The sequence below is a fragment of the Hemitrygon akajei genome, chromosome 9 (assembly GCF_048418815.1).
Source record: "Hemitrygon akajei chromosome 9, sHemAka1.3, whole genome shotgun sequence".
NCBI classification, from domain to species: domain Eukaryota; kingdom Metazoa; phylum Chordata; class Chondrichthyes; order Myliobatiformes; family Dasyatidae; genus Hemitrygon; species Hemitrygon akajei.
In genome coordinates this window covers 69,182,694-69,200,292 of record NC_133132.1, presented here as the reverse complement: position 1 = coordinate 69,200,292, position 17,599 = coordinate 69,182,694, and the positions used below count along the sequence as shown (strand labels likewise).

General features: G+C 40.8%; 1 protein-coding gene across 1 annotated transcript in view; it reads right to left on the bottom strand.

Moving 5' to 3' along the window:
- The window catches only part of LOC140732660 (dynein axonemal heavy chain 6-like), a 549,473-nt gene that overhangs the window by 388,742 nt on the left and 143,132 nt on the right, over positions 1–17,599 (bottom strand). Inside the window, 6 exon segments of the mRNA XM_073055353.1 lie at positions 794–868; positions 7,524–7,642; positions 9,469–9,573; positions 10,798–10,969; positions 11,518–11,639; positions 12,997–13,242. Of these exon segments, the coding sequence (XP_072911454.1) occupies positions 794–868; positions 7,524–7,642; positions 9,469–9,573; positions 10,798–10,969; positions 11,518–11,639; positions 12,997–13,242 (839 nt within the window).

Here is a 17,599-nt window from a genome sequence, read left to right as displayed (position 1 = left end):
TCCCTCCTGGCGCTTATCCTTGAAAGCGGAACAAGTGCCACATCTACTGCAAAACCTCCTCCCTCACTACCATTCAGGGCCCCAACAGTCCTTCCAGGTGAGGCGACCCTGTGTCCGGTGCTCCCAGTGTGGTCTCTTGTATATCGGTGAGACCCAACGCAGATTGGGAGACTGCTTCGCCGAGTACCTACACTTAGTCTGCCTGAAAGAGCAGGATTGCCTGGTGGCCAGCCATTTCAATTCTACTTCCATTCCCATTCCAATGCGACAATCCATGGCCTTCTCTACTGTTGCGATGAGGCCACACTCAGGTTAGAGAAGCAACATCTTATATTCTGCCTGGGCAGCCTCCAACCTGATAGCATGAACATTGATTTCTCTAATTTCTGCTAATTTCATCCCCCCTCACTATTCCCCATTCCAGTTTCCCTCCCTTACCTGCCCATCACCTCCCTCTGGTTCTCCTCTCCCTTCCCTCTCTTCCATTGACTTCTGCCCTCTCCTGTCAGATTCCCACTTCTTCAACCCTTTATTTCTTTCACCAATCAAGTTCCCAGTTCTTTACTTTACTCCCTTCCCCTCTTCCAGTTTCACCTATCACCTATCACCTGTACCTCTTCCTCCCCTCCCCCACCTTCATAGGCTGACTCCTTTCCCCTTCCTTTCCAATCCTGATGAAGTGTCTTGGCCCGAAACACAAGCTGTTTACTCTTTTCCGTAGATGCTGCCCAGTCGACTGAGTTCCTCCAGCACTTTGTGTGTGTAGCCTGAATTGAATGCCAGGACCACTTACTTTCTCACAGCTTCAAACATTGCACTTTCCATGTTACCCAGCCAGCTTTCAATAGGTCCCCGTATCCAAACATTCCTGCAAAAGACAATTTTAAGAGGTGTCAGAATTGCCATGATCCAACCTGCCACAGATTCGGTTGCAGCCACTTTGATCACTTGTACTCAACTCCACTTTGTTTTTTGTTATAATTCTGTTTTCTTATAAAATCTGTGTACAATTTAATGTATGTTTTCCTTGTGAATGCTGCTTATGTGATGCTATACGCCCACGATGCTGCTGCAAATAAGCTTTCCTGCGTACATGCACTTATGCAGATAACATTAAACTGCACTTTGATTTTCATTTCTGACTTTACGGCAACTGCATAGGAAATTTTCACATTGACAAACTTTGTTAAAAATAACCACCAGTACAGGTTAAAAATGAAATTTAACTGCATCAGGTTCACACAATCAAGTGCTAGCAAAAGCAACAAGAAAGAAAACTCACACATGAATAAAATTTATCTAGTTAGCTAGGAAAAGGAACAATTTACTGAAGTTATTGATAATATTTGGGTTCTGAAATATTTTTCTGATTTGGTTGTGGCTTTAGACCCTAAATAATGAGAGGCATAAAAATATGTCAGAGTATCCACACCTCAAGAGGAAACTACCTGTCAACTGCATGTCCCTCTATCTGCAACAATCTACTCCAGTTCCATGAGGTGTGCAAAAATGTACTGGGAGGCTACACCTACAGGTAGCCAATTTAGTGAAAGTTCAACAGCAAAAACAGAAGGCAACAGACAGACGGAACAATGTTATGGCCAGTAGGTCAGATTCACCACGTCCTGTTGGGACGATTCAACAGCTGACAGGAGGAGACAGCTCCATGAATACCAATTCCTCAATTTAAAAGCAAAACACATGCAGATGTTGAAAATCTGAAATTAAAATAGATAATAAAGTTCCAAGGCCAGTAATATACTTGCTTTTGTTATATACACGCAGTGGCCACTTTATTAGGCCAACCTATACACTTGCTCATTAATCAAAAATCTAATCAGCTAATCATGTGGCAGCAACTCAATGCATAACAACATGTAGACATGATTAAGAGATTCAGTTGATGTTCAGACCGAACATCAGAATGAGGAAGAAAATGAACTAGTGACTTTGACTATGGAACGATTGTTGGTGCCAGATGGAGTGGTTTGAGTTTCTCAGAAACTGCTGATCTCCTGAGATTTTCGTGCACAATAGTCTTTAGAGTTTACAGAGTATGATGCAAGAAATGTGTTGTTATGAGAGAGGTCAGAGAATAGCCAGACTGGCTCAGGCTGACAGGAAGGCAACAGAAACTCAAATAACCATGCAACAATGGTGTGCAGAAGTACATCCTTGAATCTTGAAGTGGATGGGCTATAACAGCAGAAGACCACAAATATACACTAATGTTTGAATATTATCTATTTCAATATGAAAGTAAGGGATATGATTAGCAACACTCGGAATCAAGTTTATTATCACTGATATTTATTGTTTTGCAGCAGCAGCAGTACAGTGAAAAACCATAAAATCATTATACATTATAAAACAGATAAATAGTACAAAAAAAAAGGAACAAGGTAGTGTTCATAGGTTCATGGACAATTCAGATACTTGACGGTGGATGGGAATAGCCTGTTCTTAAATTATTGAGTGTGGGTCTTCAGGCACCTGTACATCCTCCCCAATAGTGCACTCTGGAGATCTCACAAAAATAGGTGGTGCAGTTGATAATGAGGAGGATTGTCGTAGGTTACAGGATGAAGTTAATCATTTGGTGAATGTGGGTAGAACAGTTGCACATGGAATTGAACCTGATCAATGTGAGGTAATGCACATAAGGAGGACTAAGGGTTAGACATATGCTATGAACAGTGGGAGTACTGCAGAACAGAGAGACATTGGAGCATGTCCAAAGATCCCTAAAGGTAGTAACACTGGTGGGTAAGTTGGTATAGAATGCTGGCCCTCATTTTCCAGGGCATAGAATACAAGATTAGGGTGATTGTGAGGCAATGTAATAAACATTTGTTAGGCCACAGCTGTAATAACGCGTGTATAGGAAGGGTGTAATTGAACTGGAGAGGGTGCAGATAAGATTCACGAGAATGTTGCCTAAGGTGGAGTCTTTCACAGTTAGGAGGAGAAGCTGGATAGGCTGGATTTGTTTTCCTTGGTGTGGAAAAGGCTAAAGAGGAACCTAATTGATGTACATAGAAGTATGAGGGGTGTAGATGGTGTAGATAGCAGAGACATCTAACACTAGTGGGCATAGGTTTAGAGTAAGGAGTAAAAGTTTAGAAGGGATTTTAGGAGGGGTTTTTTCACACAGGGTAGCTGCAGTATGGAAAGCACTGTCTGAGGGGTGATAGAGTGGTTGACTTCTGGTCAAGGTGGTGCCAACATGTAATGCTCCTTCGGTCAACACCTTACAGATTGCACATGAAAGTGTCTATTTTACTTCTTTTACATTAGTATTTCACCTTAAATGTGTTTCTGGGACTTTTAGAGCCTGCAATTTACACTGGAGTTCATTTGAGTAATCCAGCACTTTGATGTCTTCAAGAAGATTTCGGGAAGCAAATGCATACTCAATTGGCCTCAAGGCAAGGAAACTTTGGGACAAGTCTCAAGCTAATGTTTCACTCCATTTTGTCAGTTAAAGTGTCCATTAATCACTGATTAAAGCATTGAGGAAGATGGAGACATCAAGCGAATGTGGAAGGAGAGCAAGAGTTCAGCGCTGACTGCCTTCCTTTTGATCGCTGCTGAGAGCAAGTTTGTGAGTGGCCTATCGCTGTGTGGCTTGCTGTGGCAGACAGGTAGGCATCTACACGTGTGGCGAGGCCTCATCTCCTTCTTCATTGCCAAAGGGAGATGTTACCGTGGTTCTGTGTTATGGATTGAACTATTACATTTTTGGACTGTGGACTTCCTCAGACTTATGTTTTTCTCCCATTTATTTCCATTTTGTTGTGCAAGGGGAGAGAGTTTAGGGGTCGATGTTCTTGTTCCATTTTGTACAGTGGCAGAGGAGTTTGGGGGGGGGTCGATGGTCTAGTTCTGTTTTGTGCAGGGGGAAGGGGCGTTTGGGGTTGATGATTGGCATGTCATTCTTTTTTATGCAGGGGAGTGGGTTTGATATTTCTCTCTGAATAACTTTCATGTTCTTTCTTTGCTTTGTGGCTGTCTGGAGAAGACAAATCTCAGAGCTGTATATGGATACATACTTTGATTAATAAATGAACTTTTGAACCTTTGAACTTTGAATGGTTAAAGAGAAGGCAAAAATACAGTGGATTCTGGTTAATTGGACCATTGGTTAATCAGGGCAGCTGCATGTTTAGCACAACTCTTAAAGAACAAAACCAAATCAAGAAAATAACTGGGATTTCTTTCATTTACTTAGGACACATTAATGAAGGTAGAGCAGTGGATGCAGTGTATATGGATTTCAGTAAGGCATTTGATAGGTTTCCCCATACAAGGCTCGTTCAGAAAGTAATGAGGCATGGGATCCAAGGAGAACTTGCTTTGTGGATCCAGAATTGTCTTGCCCACAGAAGGCAAAGGGTGGTTGTAGATGGTTCCTATTCTGCGTGGAGGACAGTGACCAGTAGTGTTCCACAGGGACCCCTCCTCTTTGTGATTTTTATAAATGACCTGGATGAAGATGTAGAAGGATGGGTTAATAAGCTTGCTGATGGCACAAAGGATGGGGGTGTTGTGGAAAGTCTGGAGGGTTGTCAGATGTTACAGCGGGACATCAATAGGATGCAGAGCTGGGCACAGAAGTGGCAGATGGAGTTCAACCCAGATAAGTGTGAAGTGGTTCATTTTGGAAGGTCGAATTTGAAGGTAGAATATAATATTAATGGTAAAACTCTTGACAGTGTAATGAATCAGAGAGATCTTGGGGTCCATCTCCATAGGACACTCACAGCTGCTGTGCAGGTTGACAGTATTGTTAAGAACGTGTATGGTGTGTTGGTATTCATCAACTGTGGGATAGAATCCAAGAGCCATGAGGCAATTTTACAGTTATATGAGACCTTGGTTAGACCCTTCAGTTCTGGTCACTTCACAACAGGAAGGATGTGAATACTATAGAAAGTGTGCAGAGGAGATTTACAAGGATGTTTCCTGGATTGGAGAGCGTAGCTTATGAGAATAGGTTGAGTGAACTTGGTCTTTTCTCCTTGGAGTGGCGGAGGATGAGAGTTGACTTGTTTGAGGTGTATAAGATAATGAGGGGCACTGATTGTGTGGATAGCCAGAAGCTTTTTTCTCAGGGCTGAAATGGTTAACATGAGGGGGCATAGCTTTAAGGTACCTGGAAGAAGGCACTGAGGGCATATCAGGGGTAAGTTTTTCACACTGAGAGTGGTGGGTGTGTAGAATGCACTGGTGGCAATGGTGGTGGAGGCGGATACAATAGGGTCTTTTAAAAGACTCTTAGATAGGTACATGGAGCTTAGTAAAATAGAGGGCTATGCAGTAGGGAAATTCTGGGCCATTTCTAGAGTAGGTTACATGGTCGGCACAACGTTGTGGGCCAAAGGATCTGTAATATATTGTAAATGTCTATGTTCCATCATCTACGTTCTATGACACTACGCCACTTAATTGAGGCAGGAGACTGTTATCAAACAGTTTCTAACTCGTGTCAGATGCATGCAACTTGTGTGGCCGTTAGACACTACACCATGCTTAGAGCAAAGAGTTTTTAAATAGTGTCAGTTGAGCATGTTTGTATTCAAAACCAGTTATTTTTGTCACTAATAGTGAGAACTAAGACAATTCAGTGATACCTAACACTGTTTTGCTCTCTGTGGTTTCAAGCATTCAGGCATGGAGATGCCAGAAATAGCCGGAGTGAAAATGAAACAACTTCACTACTTCAACAAGCTAGGAACTATGAAAGATATGAAGGAATCAGCAATAATCTTGAATGTTACAATTAAAACGAAGATTTGGATATGCAATCATCAGTAGCATTGTATAAGGACAGTTCATTATCTACACAAGGATGTTGGTGTAGATCTTGTTCATTTACAATTAATCAAAAGAACGTAGCAGTTTTAGAATACTGTAGTAGTATCAATAGTGTTCTAACTTGTTTTGTATGTCATTCAAATACATAAATTGTTACTCAGTTAACCAGTAGTTTGTCTTTTTAATATCTTTTTAACTGTTTTTATGAAACTTCGGGTAAATGGGGCACCACTTAATTGGGCCAAGATGTTCTGGTCCCAATATCTCCCAATTAACTGGAATCCACTGTAATCACAAATATGTTCAGGCAGAATTGTAGGTTTGATGATCCTTCAGGTTTTTTCTCCTAGATCTGCTCCATCATGGAAGGTAGCCTCCAGCCAGTTTGATTTTACATGGGAACCTGCATAGAAACACCACTACCCACAGGTGCCCTTCCAAGTTCCATATCATCCAGACTTGTAAATGTATCATTAGTCCTTCTTAATTATTGGGAATCCTTTCCTTGCAACACTGTGGGAGTACCTTATCTCAAGGTAATGACTCACCACCATCTTCTCTATAAGACCATGTGATATGGAAGAAATATTAGACAATTTGGACCATCAAGTCTGCTCCACCATTCAATTATGGCTGATTGTTTTTCAGCTGCATTATCCCACCTTTTCCCCTTGCCCTTAGTCCTCTACTAATCAAGAATCTATAAATTTCTGTCTTAAATACACCCAATGAATTGGACTGCACAGTCGTCTATGGCAAAGTATTCCACAAATCCACCACCATCTGGCTGAAGAAATGATTAGTCCTCTGTTTTAAGGGGATGGTCCTTTATTCTGAGGTGGTGTCCTCAGATTTTAGACTCTCCAGCCAATGGAAACAACCTCTCCGCACCTACCCTATCCAGATCTCTCAAGTGTAAATAGGAAATAGGTAGGTAAATGAGAATGCCATATACTAAAAATGAATAGTTTAAAAAACATGATGATGAGGAACAAGATGCAAAGTGGGAAATCAAATGTGTGACAACCCTGAAGAACATAATGGGCTGAGATATAAAGGAAGCCTTGACATTCAACTCAAATCCCTGAAAACCAGAGGAATAAAAACTGGAAATGTAAAAGATTAACAATGAATTATACTGTTGTGAAGTAAAGAAAATGTCTTCCTTTTATGGCAACAGATTTCAGAAATTCTGTATACCTCAAAGTTCATTATAGGTGATGAACCCCTCAAAGTCCAGTTACTGTTGTAATGCGTGACATTTGACAGCTAATTTTTAAACAACAAACCCCTATAAACTGCAATAGAATAAGATGTTATGGTGTGCTCACTGGCTGGCATTGCCTCTCCCTACACCAGGCATGAACTAGGCTGTACTGGTGTATTTCCTTTACTCTCTAGTCAATATCAGTATCAGACAGCCAGCACAGTCATAGAGTCATAGAGCATGCAAACAGGTTGTTCATCCAACTCGTCCATGCTGATAGTGCTGCACAGCAGGCTAGTCCCATTTGCCCACATTTGGTCCATAAACCTCAAATGATGGGCTATGTAATCAAGTAATGGGATGAATGTCTACCGCACTTCTGGAATCATCTTTGACAATATAAATGTTGACCAGGTAAACCAAAATACAAAATATGAGATGCAGAAAGGAACAAGCTCAACCAAAGAGTAGTAACTGTATTAATTAGGCTGCACAGTACCTTGGCAGGGGCAGATTTTCATTTTCTGCAGACTTGAGCATTAACACAACAGGAGGCCTGGCAGACTGACTGCTGATTTCCAAAGACTTGATATTTTCAAAGCATTTTGCCAAGTAAGGCTAATGAAAGAGAAAGGAAATCAGTATCAGAATCTGTTCATTTGAGGACTGCTAATTGGGAACTCTTAGAGCACTTTCTAATGACATCATTGGCTCCCAGTGGTCAGTTGGCCCATTGAGATAATGCCAACCCTTGTCAAGCCACCCAGTTAATTCTACACCTTTGTTCTTTTCCCTACACCTTCAATGTTCTCTCTAAACAATACTGTTTTGAAAGGCAACACGAGTGAATCTGCAGATGCTGGAACTAAATAAAAAACACAAAATGCTGGCAGAACTCAGCAGGCCAGACAGCATCTATGGGAGGAGGTAGTGATGACATTTCCGGCCAAAACCCTTCATCAGGAGTGAAGTAACGTGGGATGGTCGAGGGGGGATAAGAAGTGGGGGGAGGGATGAAGTAGAGAGCTGGGAAGTGATAGGCTGGAGGGAAATGGGCTAGGGGGAAGATGGAGAATCAACTCACAGACCTCCGTTGATACACCTGCCCCCCCTTACCCCATCCCTATCTATAATTTTAGTCTGGTTTTCTTTCTCTCTCTTTTCCCCCCTCACTATAATCTCCCCCCAGCCCTACCTTTCTTTCTCTTTTATTTCCCATAATTCTCCACCTTCCCCCTAGCCGATTTCCCTCCAGCCTATCACTTCTCAGCTCGCTACTTCATCCCTCCCCCCACTTCTTATCCCCCCTCGACCATCCCATGTTACTTCACTCCTGATGAAGGGTTTCGGCCCGAAACGTCATCACTACCTCCTCCCATAGTTGCTGTCTGGCCTGCTGAGTTCTGCCAGCATTTTGTGTTTTTTACTGTTTTGAAAGTTCCTTTGAATCTATTTCCACTGCCTTTTCAGGATAAACATTCTAGATATCAAAAACAAAATATTAAATATGATGTTAAAATAATTTCTTTGTACTTTGGTCTGTTATATTAAGTAATATGTAAGAATATAGTCCTCACAAAATTTCCACCAACATAGATCATTAAGAGAAATCTAACATTTCCGAACTGCTATAAACTACCAGCAAATGTTCTTCAAAACCAGGAAATGTGATGTTCTTTTTTGCACTAGTTATCTCCTATTTAGTAAGATAGGACATAGAACAAGGTCATTTAACCTATTGTGCATTAATGAAAGGATTTTCTATTTTCCTAACAACCATAGATCTGGTGATTTTTCTCTTGCAATATATCTAAGGTACAACTCTACAGAACATAGGGTACATCACAGCTGGAGTCTGGTGTGCAGCTCTGGTCACCACATGACAGGAAGAATATGATTGCTCTGAAGAAGGTGCAGAAAAGATTGACCAGGATGTTGATGGGACAGAATATTTTAATTATGAGAAATTGGATAAGCCAAGGTTGTTTTCTTTAGAATGCAGAAGGGTGAAGAGAGCCCTAATTGAGATATACAAAATTATCAGATACACAGATAGCATAGACAACAGTAAACTTTTCCCCATAGCAATGGTGTCTAAAACTTGAGAGCATAGGTCTAAAATAAGAAACAGAGATTTAGAAGGGATTTATGGGAATAATTTCATGCAGAGAGTGGTTGGAATCTGGAATACACAACCTAGGGCAGTGATGGAGGTGCAGGTGGCGGTGGTTGTATGTTCTGTGTTCTATGTACTCTCTAGTTGTTGACCTTTCTGTTATTGGGGACACATACCTAAACTAAATTGTTGACGATCTTGTACACTTCTATCAACTCTCCTTTCAATAATCTTTAAGGAGCAGAACCCCAAGTTCTCCTTTCTAATCCTGCAGCTGAAACCCTGCATACTAAAACCAATCTTATGATTCCAGATTGTTACTTCATACCTGTATGGCATCCAGATTTCTGCTCCGAGACAAGATATCCAGCAGATCATTATTGCTGAGAAAGTAGAAACGTGGGAAAGCAATCCGCTTAGCTTCTAAGTAATCCTGCATAGCAACGAGAGCAAATTGCCTTAGTTTGCAAATTAGTTCTCAAGTTCCACTTCATTTACTCAAACATCAACATTCATGACAGTGATCCCAGCACAATCCTGTGGTTGTTGATAGTTCCATGGAAAGAGATCCTTTGCCACATTGTCTGACAGCAATGCCTAATGTGTCCTATTCTCATCTCTTCATTATCCATGGAAATCTTTTCCCTTCCCTTTTGGATGTTACTATTGAATCAACTTCACCAGCCTTTCCATCAGCACATCCAATATTGGAATATCAAATGGTAATAAATAAGTTTTAATTGACCTTCCATTCTTACCATTTTTATAACCAACTCTATTAAATACATTAGGTTTAAGCTACCAGAAAAGGGATCAGTCATTTAAAACTGAGATGCATAGAAATTTCTTCTCTCAGAAGGTAGTGAATCTCTAGAATTCTCTGTCTCAAGGGTATTGGAGGCTGTCTCATTAAAGGAGATAGATAAATATTTGAAAGAATAGAAATTAGAAGTGGTACCTTTGATTCCTCAGTTAAATTTGAAGAAACTTGGAGGCCTTTTATTCAATACTTTCACAGAATGTAATTTGACCTTTCCCGATTCCTCTATATCATTCATTAATTGGAGTAGAGGAGCGGAGTTGACCACACCAATAATTTTTTTTGATGTAATAGAATAGCCCAGCTTGCTTGCTTGTTTTTTTTTAAGTTTAAGTTTAGTTGTGTTTAGTTTAGTATATTTTGTTTTTGATTTTCAATTTGGGGTTTTTTCCCATCTTTTTTCAGTATCTTGTTTATATCAAGGGTTTGGGAGGTCTATTATATTGGTGTTACCTATAGTTTTCACTCATGTGTTAATTGCCATAATGTAATATCACTCCCTTTGTACTATTATGACTGTTATGTATCTGTTTTTGAAAAATTCAATACAAAGATTGAAAAAGAAAGAAATATTTGAAAGAATAAAGCATTGAAGGCTCTGACGAACTGGCACAGAGGTGAAACTGAGGCCAGTACATGTCAGTCATTCTAAATAGCAGGCCAGTATTGAAGGGTCTTGGTCAGCCCCTATTTTTTTTTCACTTTGTACATTTGTGTTCCTGTGGTGTGTCTGGATTCTTGCTCTACACATAGATTCTGTAATAAGCAACTAGAAATGCACAGAACATGAGACAAAAAGCAAGAGATCAAGTTCTTACTTCCTCCAGAATACTTTACCTCCAGACACTTTAGTAACTTTTCCAGGTTAGCATTGGTGGCCTGCAGGAGCTCCAGGATCCCTGCCGTACTGGTAATCTTCAAGATATTTGAGTTTTTCTGAACTCGCATCACCAACTCATTGCATGTTACTTCAATCTGGGCGAAGAGTTTGGTTTCTGCTGCTAGTTGCCTGTGTTATGAAATAATACAGCAATCAGTCAAACACGTGGCTGAGTGGTCAGCATGGACTAAGCTCCATTTTAAGTCACTTAAACTCATTGACTCCTCAAGCTATGCAAAAAAGTAGACCATTTGTAAATTGGTAAATTATTGTCACAAGTACCATGGCACCATGAAAAGCTACGTTTTGTATGCAACTACACAGATCATTTTATCACATCAGTGTAATAAGGTAGTACAAGAAAAAAGCAGTAACAAAATGCCAAATAAAGTGTTACAGTTACAGAGGAAACTCAATGCTGACAGAAAAGTGCAAGATAGATTGGGAGGACAAGAGTTCATTTTATCCTACTAAGGGATAGATCATAGTCTTATAACATGATAAATGTTGTCCTTCAGCCTGCTGGTACATGCTTTCAGATTTTTGTAATCTCTCAATCCCATTTAAATCAAAGGAATCTTAAATACTGTGTGAATCTTAAGAAGCAGATATAATGCCTCACAAACTCCAGAAATAGCTAAGTTTAAGGAATGTGCCAGATGTGGAATGATTCTTACCTCTGGATGTCAGGTGCTTGGAAAATGGACTTGAGGTAGAGCCAGTTTCGCTGACAGGTCATCCACTCTTCTAAAGTAAGTGCCATCTGGGTCAGTTTATGGTTCCAATCCATCACCTCATTCTGCATTCAGGGGAAGTTTGCATTTAACAAATACCAGCCTTGAGTTACTATGTTAACAAACATGCAAAGTGCATAACGCTCCACCAGAAACTTGCTCCATACATCCCATTGCTTATTGTATTTCTGTCCATTACTCCATACCCCTCATTTCCCTTATCTCATGGAAGCAAAGATAGGAAGATACCAAAAGCCAGTTAATGAATGCCTCCCAATCCTTCTATTTTGGCTACCAAAAGCATTCATGCAAATCTCAATCCAAAAGCAATTTTCAAGCATGTATGTAGATGTTGTTTGTGAATATACTGCACTGTCTATCCCCCCATCCATTGGGTGTAAATCTGTGGATTACATGCTATACGTATTAGTGTTACATGAAGGGTAACTTTAACCAGAGTCACTGAACAAACATTGAGCAAGCCTTGATCAGCATATTTAATATGTATATGCATATCACAGCTTAATCTGCAAATTGAAAAGAGGTCCCTGTCTGAATGTGTTTAATTGATAGGAACATTGGCAAGATATCCTGTGCCCAATTTAAAGATATCCTGTGCACATTTTAAATTGGGCACAGGATATCTTGCCAATGTTCTTATCAATTAAACACATCCAGACAGGGACCTCTTTTCAATTTGCAGATTAAGCTGTGATATGCATATACATATTAAATATGCAGATCAAGGCTTGCTGCAGCATAAGGTGCCCAAGAAAGACAAGTTGTTTTTTAAAGTTCTTTGCTAGGAGAGGTAAGAGAGCTCCTCCACACACGACAATGGCAACTTACACACACCTGCAGCTCACTCCGGTTTTCAGAATATCGTCAGTGCGTTCACTTCTCACTTGGGCTGGCAGAGCCTAGTGTTGGATCATCCACTGGGTACTCATTGAATTTAATTAGCTAAATAGCACTGCAAAGTCATTTCCAACTCTTTTCCCCTGGGACTATAGATAGGAAAGATTTAGAGATGGATAGAAAGGTTTGGAGGGATCTGGACCAAATGTGGACACCAGTTTAGATGAGGACTTGGTAGGGAAGGATGAGTTGGGGCAAAGGACTTGTTTCCATGATTTATTACTCTATGACTCTATGACTCTAAAACATGAAGCAGTAATACTCTAAATGTCCTTTTGAACTATTGGGAGCAGAGTAGCAAAAATCTTGGCTTCAAAAGTATTATTTCATAACTGAGTATAACTGGTTGCTTGGTCACTAGAGTCCTGCTTCCCTCGTGGAATAGACAGCACAGTCTGTGGCTGCAGCAGTGGTGTGTGTTTCCTGGGAATGACAAATTTCCATTTAAAACAGATGGTCTCTTGTCTAAAGACATAGGCAATATCTATTCAAACCAGCAAATACCTCAAGTGGTCCCATATAACGAGAGCTCTTAATGGTGGAGATGATGTTTAGACTCTCTTCCAGCTGAGTAACAACCTCTTCAGTGGACCCGATAATCAGTACAGTGGAGGTTTCCAGCTGGTGACTCACCAGCTTGAAGCTGGTTTGTTTCCACTGCATAATGACTTCTTCCAGCATGCTTCTCAAAGTTCCTTGATTGGTAGCTAAGCTGGACGTATTAACAATCACATCCTTATGCTGGAACACCTGGAAAAATATTTTTTTAAGTGATAAACATAAGAGATTCTGTATATGCTGGAAATCCAGAGCAACACATATAAAATGCTGGAGGAACAATGGAAATAATAAACAGTCAACATTTCAGGCTAAGGTTCTTCATCACAACTAATAAAAGTGCTAAGCAGCTCAAAATCTCATTTGCATATTCTCCACTTGTTTGTCCATTGGTTCACATCCAATGATTAGAGTCAGGTATTACTTTTGGATTCAAATAGAATAAAATGTCCACTTTCAAAACATTAATATTGCTTCAAGATGAATACTAACAAATTTTCACCTCAGGGCTTTTATTTAATTTGGCGTGTCTTCTTTGATGCTCTCCAGTTTTTACAAAACACCATAGAAATCATCTTATCTGAATGCATCATGGCTTGGTATGACAAATGCATAAGGTAACCCCAAGAAACCACAGAGTTGTGGGCGAAGCTGAGCACAATATGGAAACCAATCTTTCCTCCATGGATTCCGTCTATAATTCCCACTGCCTCAGTAAAGCAGCTAACAAAATCAAAACTCCACATACCCTGGAATTTTTCTCTTATCCCTCCCTTCCATCTGGCAGAAGATACAAAAGCCTGAAAATTCATACCACTAGGCTCAAGGATAGCTTCTATATTGCTATTACAAGACTATTGAATGGTCATCTAGTATGATTAGACTGACTATTGACCTCACAATCTACCAGGTTATGACCTTGCATCTCATTGTCTGCTCTCATTGTACTATCTCTGTAATAGTAACACTTCATTCTGCATGTTCTTATCGTTTTCCCTTTAATTACCTAAATCCATTGTGTATTGAAATGATCTATATGGACAGTATGCAAAAATTTTTCCCTGTTCTTCAGTATATGTAACAATAATAAACTAATTACCAATTTACCACACCTGCAAGCTATCTTTACATTAATAGAGCGAAGTGGCTCTACAAGAAGAGACATTGTGTCCACAATCCTAGAAAGTTTCCAGAGAGGGGATAAAGAGAGAGAGAGGGGGGGGGAGAGAGAGAGAGAGGGGGGGGAGAGGGAGAGAGAGGGGGGAGGGGGGAGAGGGAGAGAGAGGGGGGAGGGGGGAGAGGGAGAGAGAGGGGGAGAGAGAGGGAGGGGGGGAGAGGGAGAGAGAGGAGGGAGAGAGGGGGAGAGGGAGAGAGAGGGGGAGAGAGAGGGAGAGGAGGGGAGAGAGGGGGGGGGAGAGAGAGAGAGTGTTAGTTTACAACATTAGCAATGCCATCTACAGTATATGAACTGGGAAAGTGAAACCAAGGAATGACAGCTGGAATTTAATTCAGATAAGTTCAAGGAATTATGTTTTGGTCAATTAAAACAGGCAAAACTTACACTGTAAAAGATCGGGCTCTGGAGAGTGTTGTAGAACAGAGATCTAGAGTATATAGTTCTCTGTAAGTGGCAAACCAGGGAGATAGGATTATGAAGAAGGTTGAAGTCTCTGCTTTACCGGTGAGACTTGTGGTTGTGAAACAATCTCAGGCTCTGGAGCCTCCTCCATGCTGGCAGGAGTTGACTCTAGGACTGCATGAAGTGGTTCTGACAGCTCTGAACACCTTTCTTCTCCAATAATTGACTCTGTTTTCCTCAACTCATTGATGAGTTGTCCCCAGACAACATCAGATGCAATCGCCACTGTGTAGGAGAGTGGTTCAGTTCTGTTCTTAATCTTTCCAAGCATCCACTTTTGATCACCTCTGTAGTCCTTCACCAGAACTGCTTGTCCAGGAGTTAAACATTGAACCCCCTGGTTTGAGGAGCCCTCAATTTGTCTCAGCTGTTTGTCCTGCATACTCCTTCTGAGATTAGATCTGAGGAGATCTAAGCATGAATGCAGGTGATGACCCAGGAACAGCATAACTGATGATTTGTTGGTTGTGGAGTGTATTGCATTGCAACATACAAGGAAGAAAATTGTTGAGTTCCTGATTCAATGTCAGTGTGGTGTGTTCTAACATTACTCACAACATTCTTTAGATTCTGGACAAATCTTTCCACCAAGCTATTTGTAGCTGGGTGGTATGGTGCAGATGTAATATGTATCATTCCATTTATTTACAAGAATGATTGAAACTATTCTGCAACAAACTGGTTCATTGTTACTGACTAAGTGTTCTGGAATATCAGTGCTTGAGAAGAGGCTTTTCAACATATCAGCAGTGTGCAAGGCTACAGTGGAGGCATTTGTGAACACTTCTAGCCACTTTCAGTTGCATCCACTACAACCAAGAAATTTATGCCCATAAATGGTCAAGCAAAATCCATGTGAATCCTCTGCCAAGGCAATGCAGGCCATTCCCAAGGATGGAGAGATGCTGCTCTTGGCATTTTATGGGCCTTTTGGCATCCTAAACTGTGCATGACAAGCTACTCATCTGTTGATCTATCCAAAGCCACCAGACAAAGCTTCAACCCAACACTTTCATTTTAACCACACCTTGGTAACTGGCACGTAGCTCCTCCAACACCTTAAACTCTCAGCTTGGATGGTACAACTTTCAATCCTCACATAAGGCAACCCCATCAAGGTCAAGTTCATCCTGGCACTGGTAAAATGGGATTTCTGCTGCATATTCCAGTCATTTTGGGTTGCCATATAGACCTGACACAGTGTGGGGTCGTTTCTGATTTGCCATTGTGTCCTCGTGTTGATCCCTTCATTCATTCTGCTGCTGTTAGTCAAACATCCTTCAATGGATTGAAAATGTGATGCAAAGGCTGTGGGGCATTCACTTCCATTACTCATAACAAGTGACATGATTGCACCTATACCATAAGGCAAGGGTCACAGGCAAGCTTCACTGGATGATGTGGATCATGTGTGAGTACAGTGGCTGATCTCACCACTTCCTGTACCTTCTTGAAAGCCACCTCACATGGCTTTGTCCATTGCCATTTCTTTCGATCTTCCATTCAAGGGGTGGAACACAGTAGCCAGGTTTGGCAGGAACCTGTTATGGTAATTGACAAATCCTAAAAAGGACCACAACTGTGACACATCCTTTGCCCTTGGGCATCCACTACTGCTTGAATTTTCTCCTTTTGCATCAATGGTGTGGCCATAGTAGATCCTTTGTTCAAAGAATTCACACTTGTTGCATCATGCTCTGAGCCCATAATCTTCTAATCTTTTTAACACTGCTTTGAGATTTTGGAGATGTTCTTTGTTATCCTGACCAATTATCAAGATAACATTGAATGCCAGGGTAGTCTTGCAGCATTTGGTCCATAGCTTTCTCCCAGAGAGCAGGTGCAGATGCTACTCCAAACATAAACCTATTATTGTAATAAAGACCTCTATGAATGTTTATGGTGAGAAACACTTTGGACACTTCTTCCATCTCCATCTGTAGGTAGACCTCAGCTAAGCCCACTTTGCTGAAGTATTTCTCACCAGAAAATTTGCAAAGATATCCTCTATCCTAGGCAGAGAATACTAATCTACTTTCAGTACTAGAATGATTGTGACTTTAAAATTACTACAAGTCCTGACAGACCCATCCTTCTTGATTACTGGGAACACTGGCTTTGCCCATGGGCTCCACCCAACCTTGGAAAGAATTGCTTCAGCCTCCATGCAATCTAGCTCACTGGCTACTTAATCCTGGATAGTATAAGGAACCAGACAGGATTTGTAAAACTTGGTTTTGGCATTTTCATTTAACACCCTTGATATCTTTGAGCTTTCCTATGCTATCCTTGAACACTTCATTTGATTCTGTTGTACAGGATGTGGCATACAAATGGTGGATGGATCTCCAATCAAGTTATAGTTTTACACTGTGGGGCTAAGTACAGTTCCAACACCATTATACAAGTTGGCTGATGCTGCCACTATTGTGGGCTATATCAAAGGGGATGATGAATCAGAATACAGAAGGGAGTTTGAAAACTTGGCTGAGTGATGTAATAACAACAACCTCTCACTCAACGTCAATAAGACCAAGGAGTTGATTGTGGACTTCAGGAGAGGGAAACCAGAGGGCTATGACTCATCAAAGAGTCAGAGGTGTAGAAGCTAGTAACTTTAAATTCCTGGTTATCACTATATCAGAGGGCCTATCCTGGATCCATCATATAAATATTATTGCAAAGAAAGCACAATTGCACCTATATTTCCTCAGGAGTCTGCAGAGGTTCAGCATGTCATCAAAAATCTTGGCAAACTTCTATAGATGTCTTGTGGAAAGAGTGCTGACTGGCTGCATTATGGTCTGGTCTGGGACACAATGCCTTTGAGTGGAAAATCCTACAAAAGTTAGTGGATTCGGCCCAGTACCTCACCGATAAAACCCTCCCAGCTATTGAGAACATCTACAT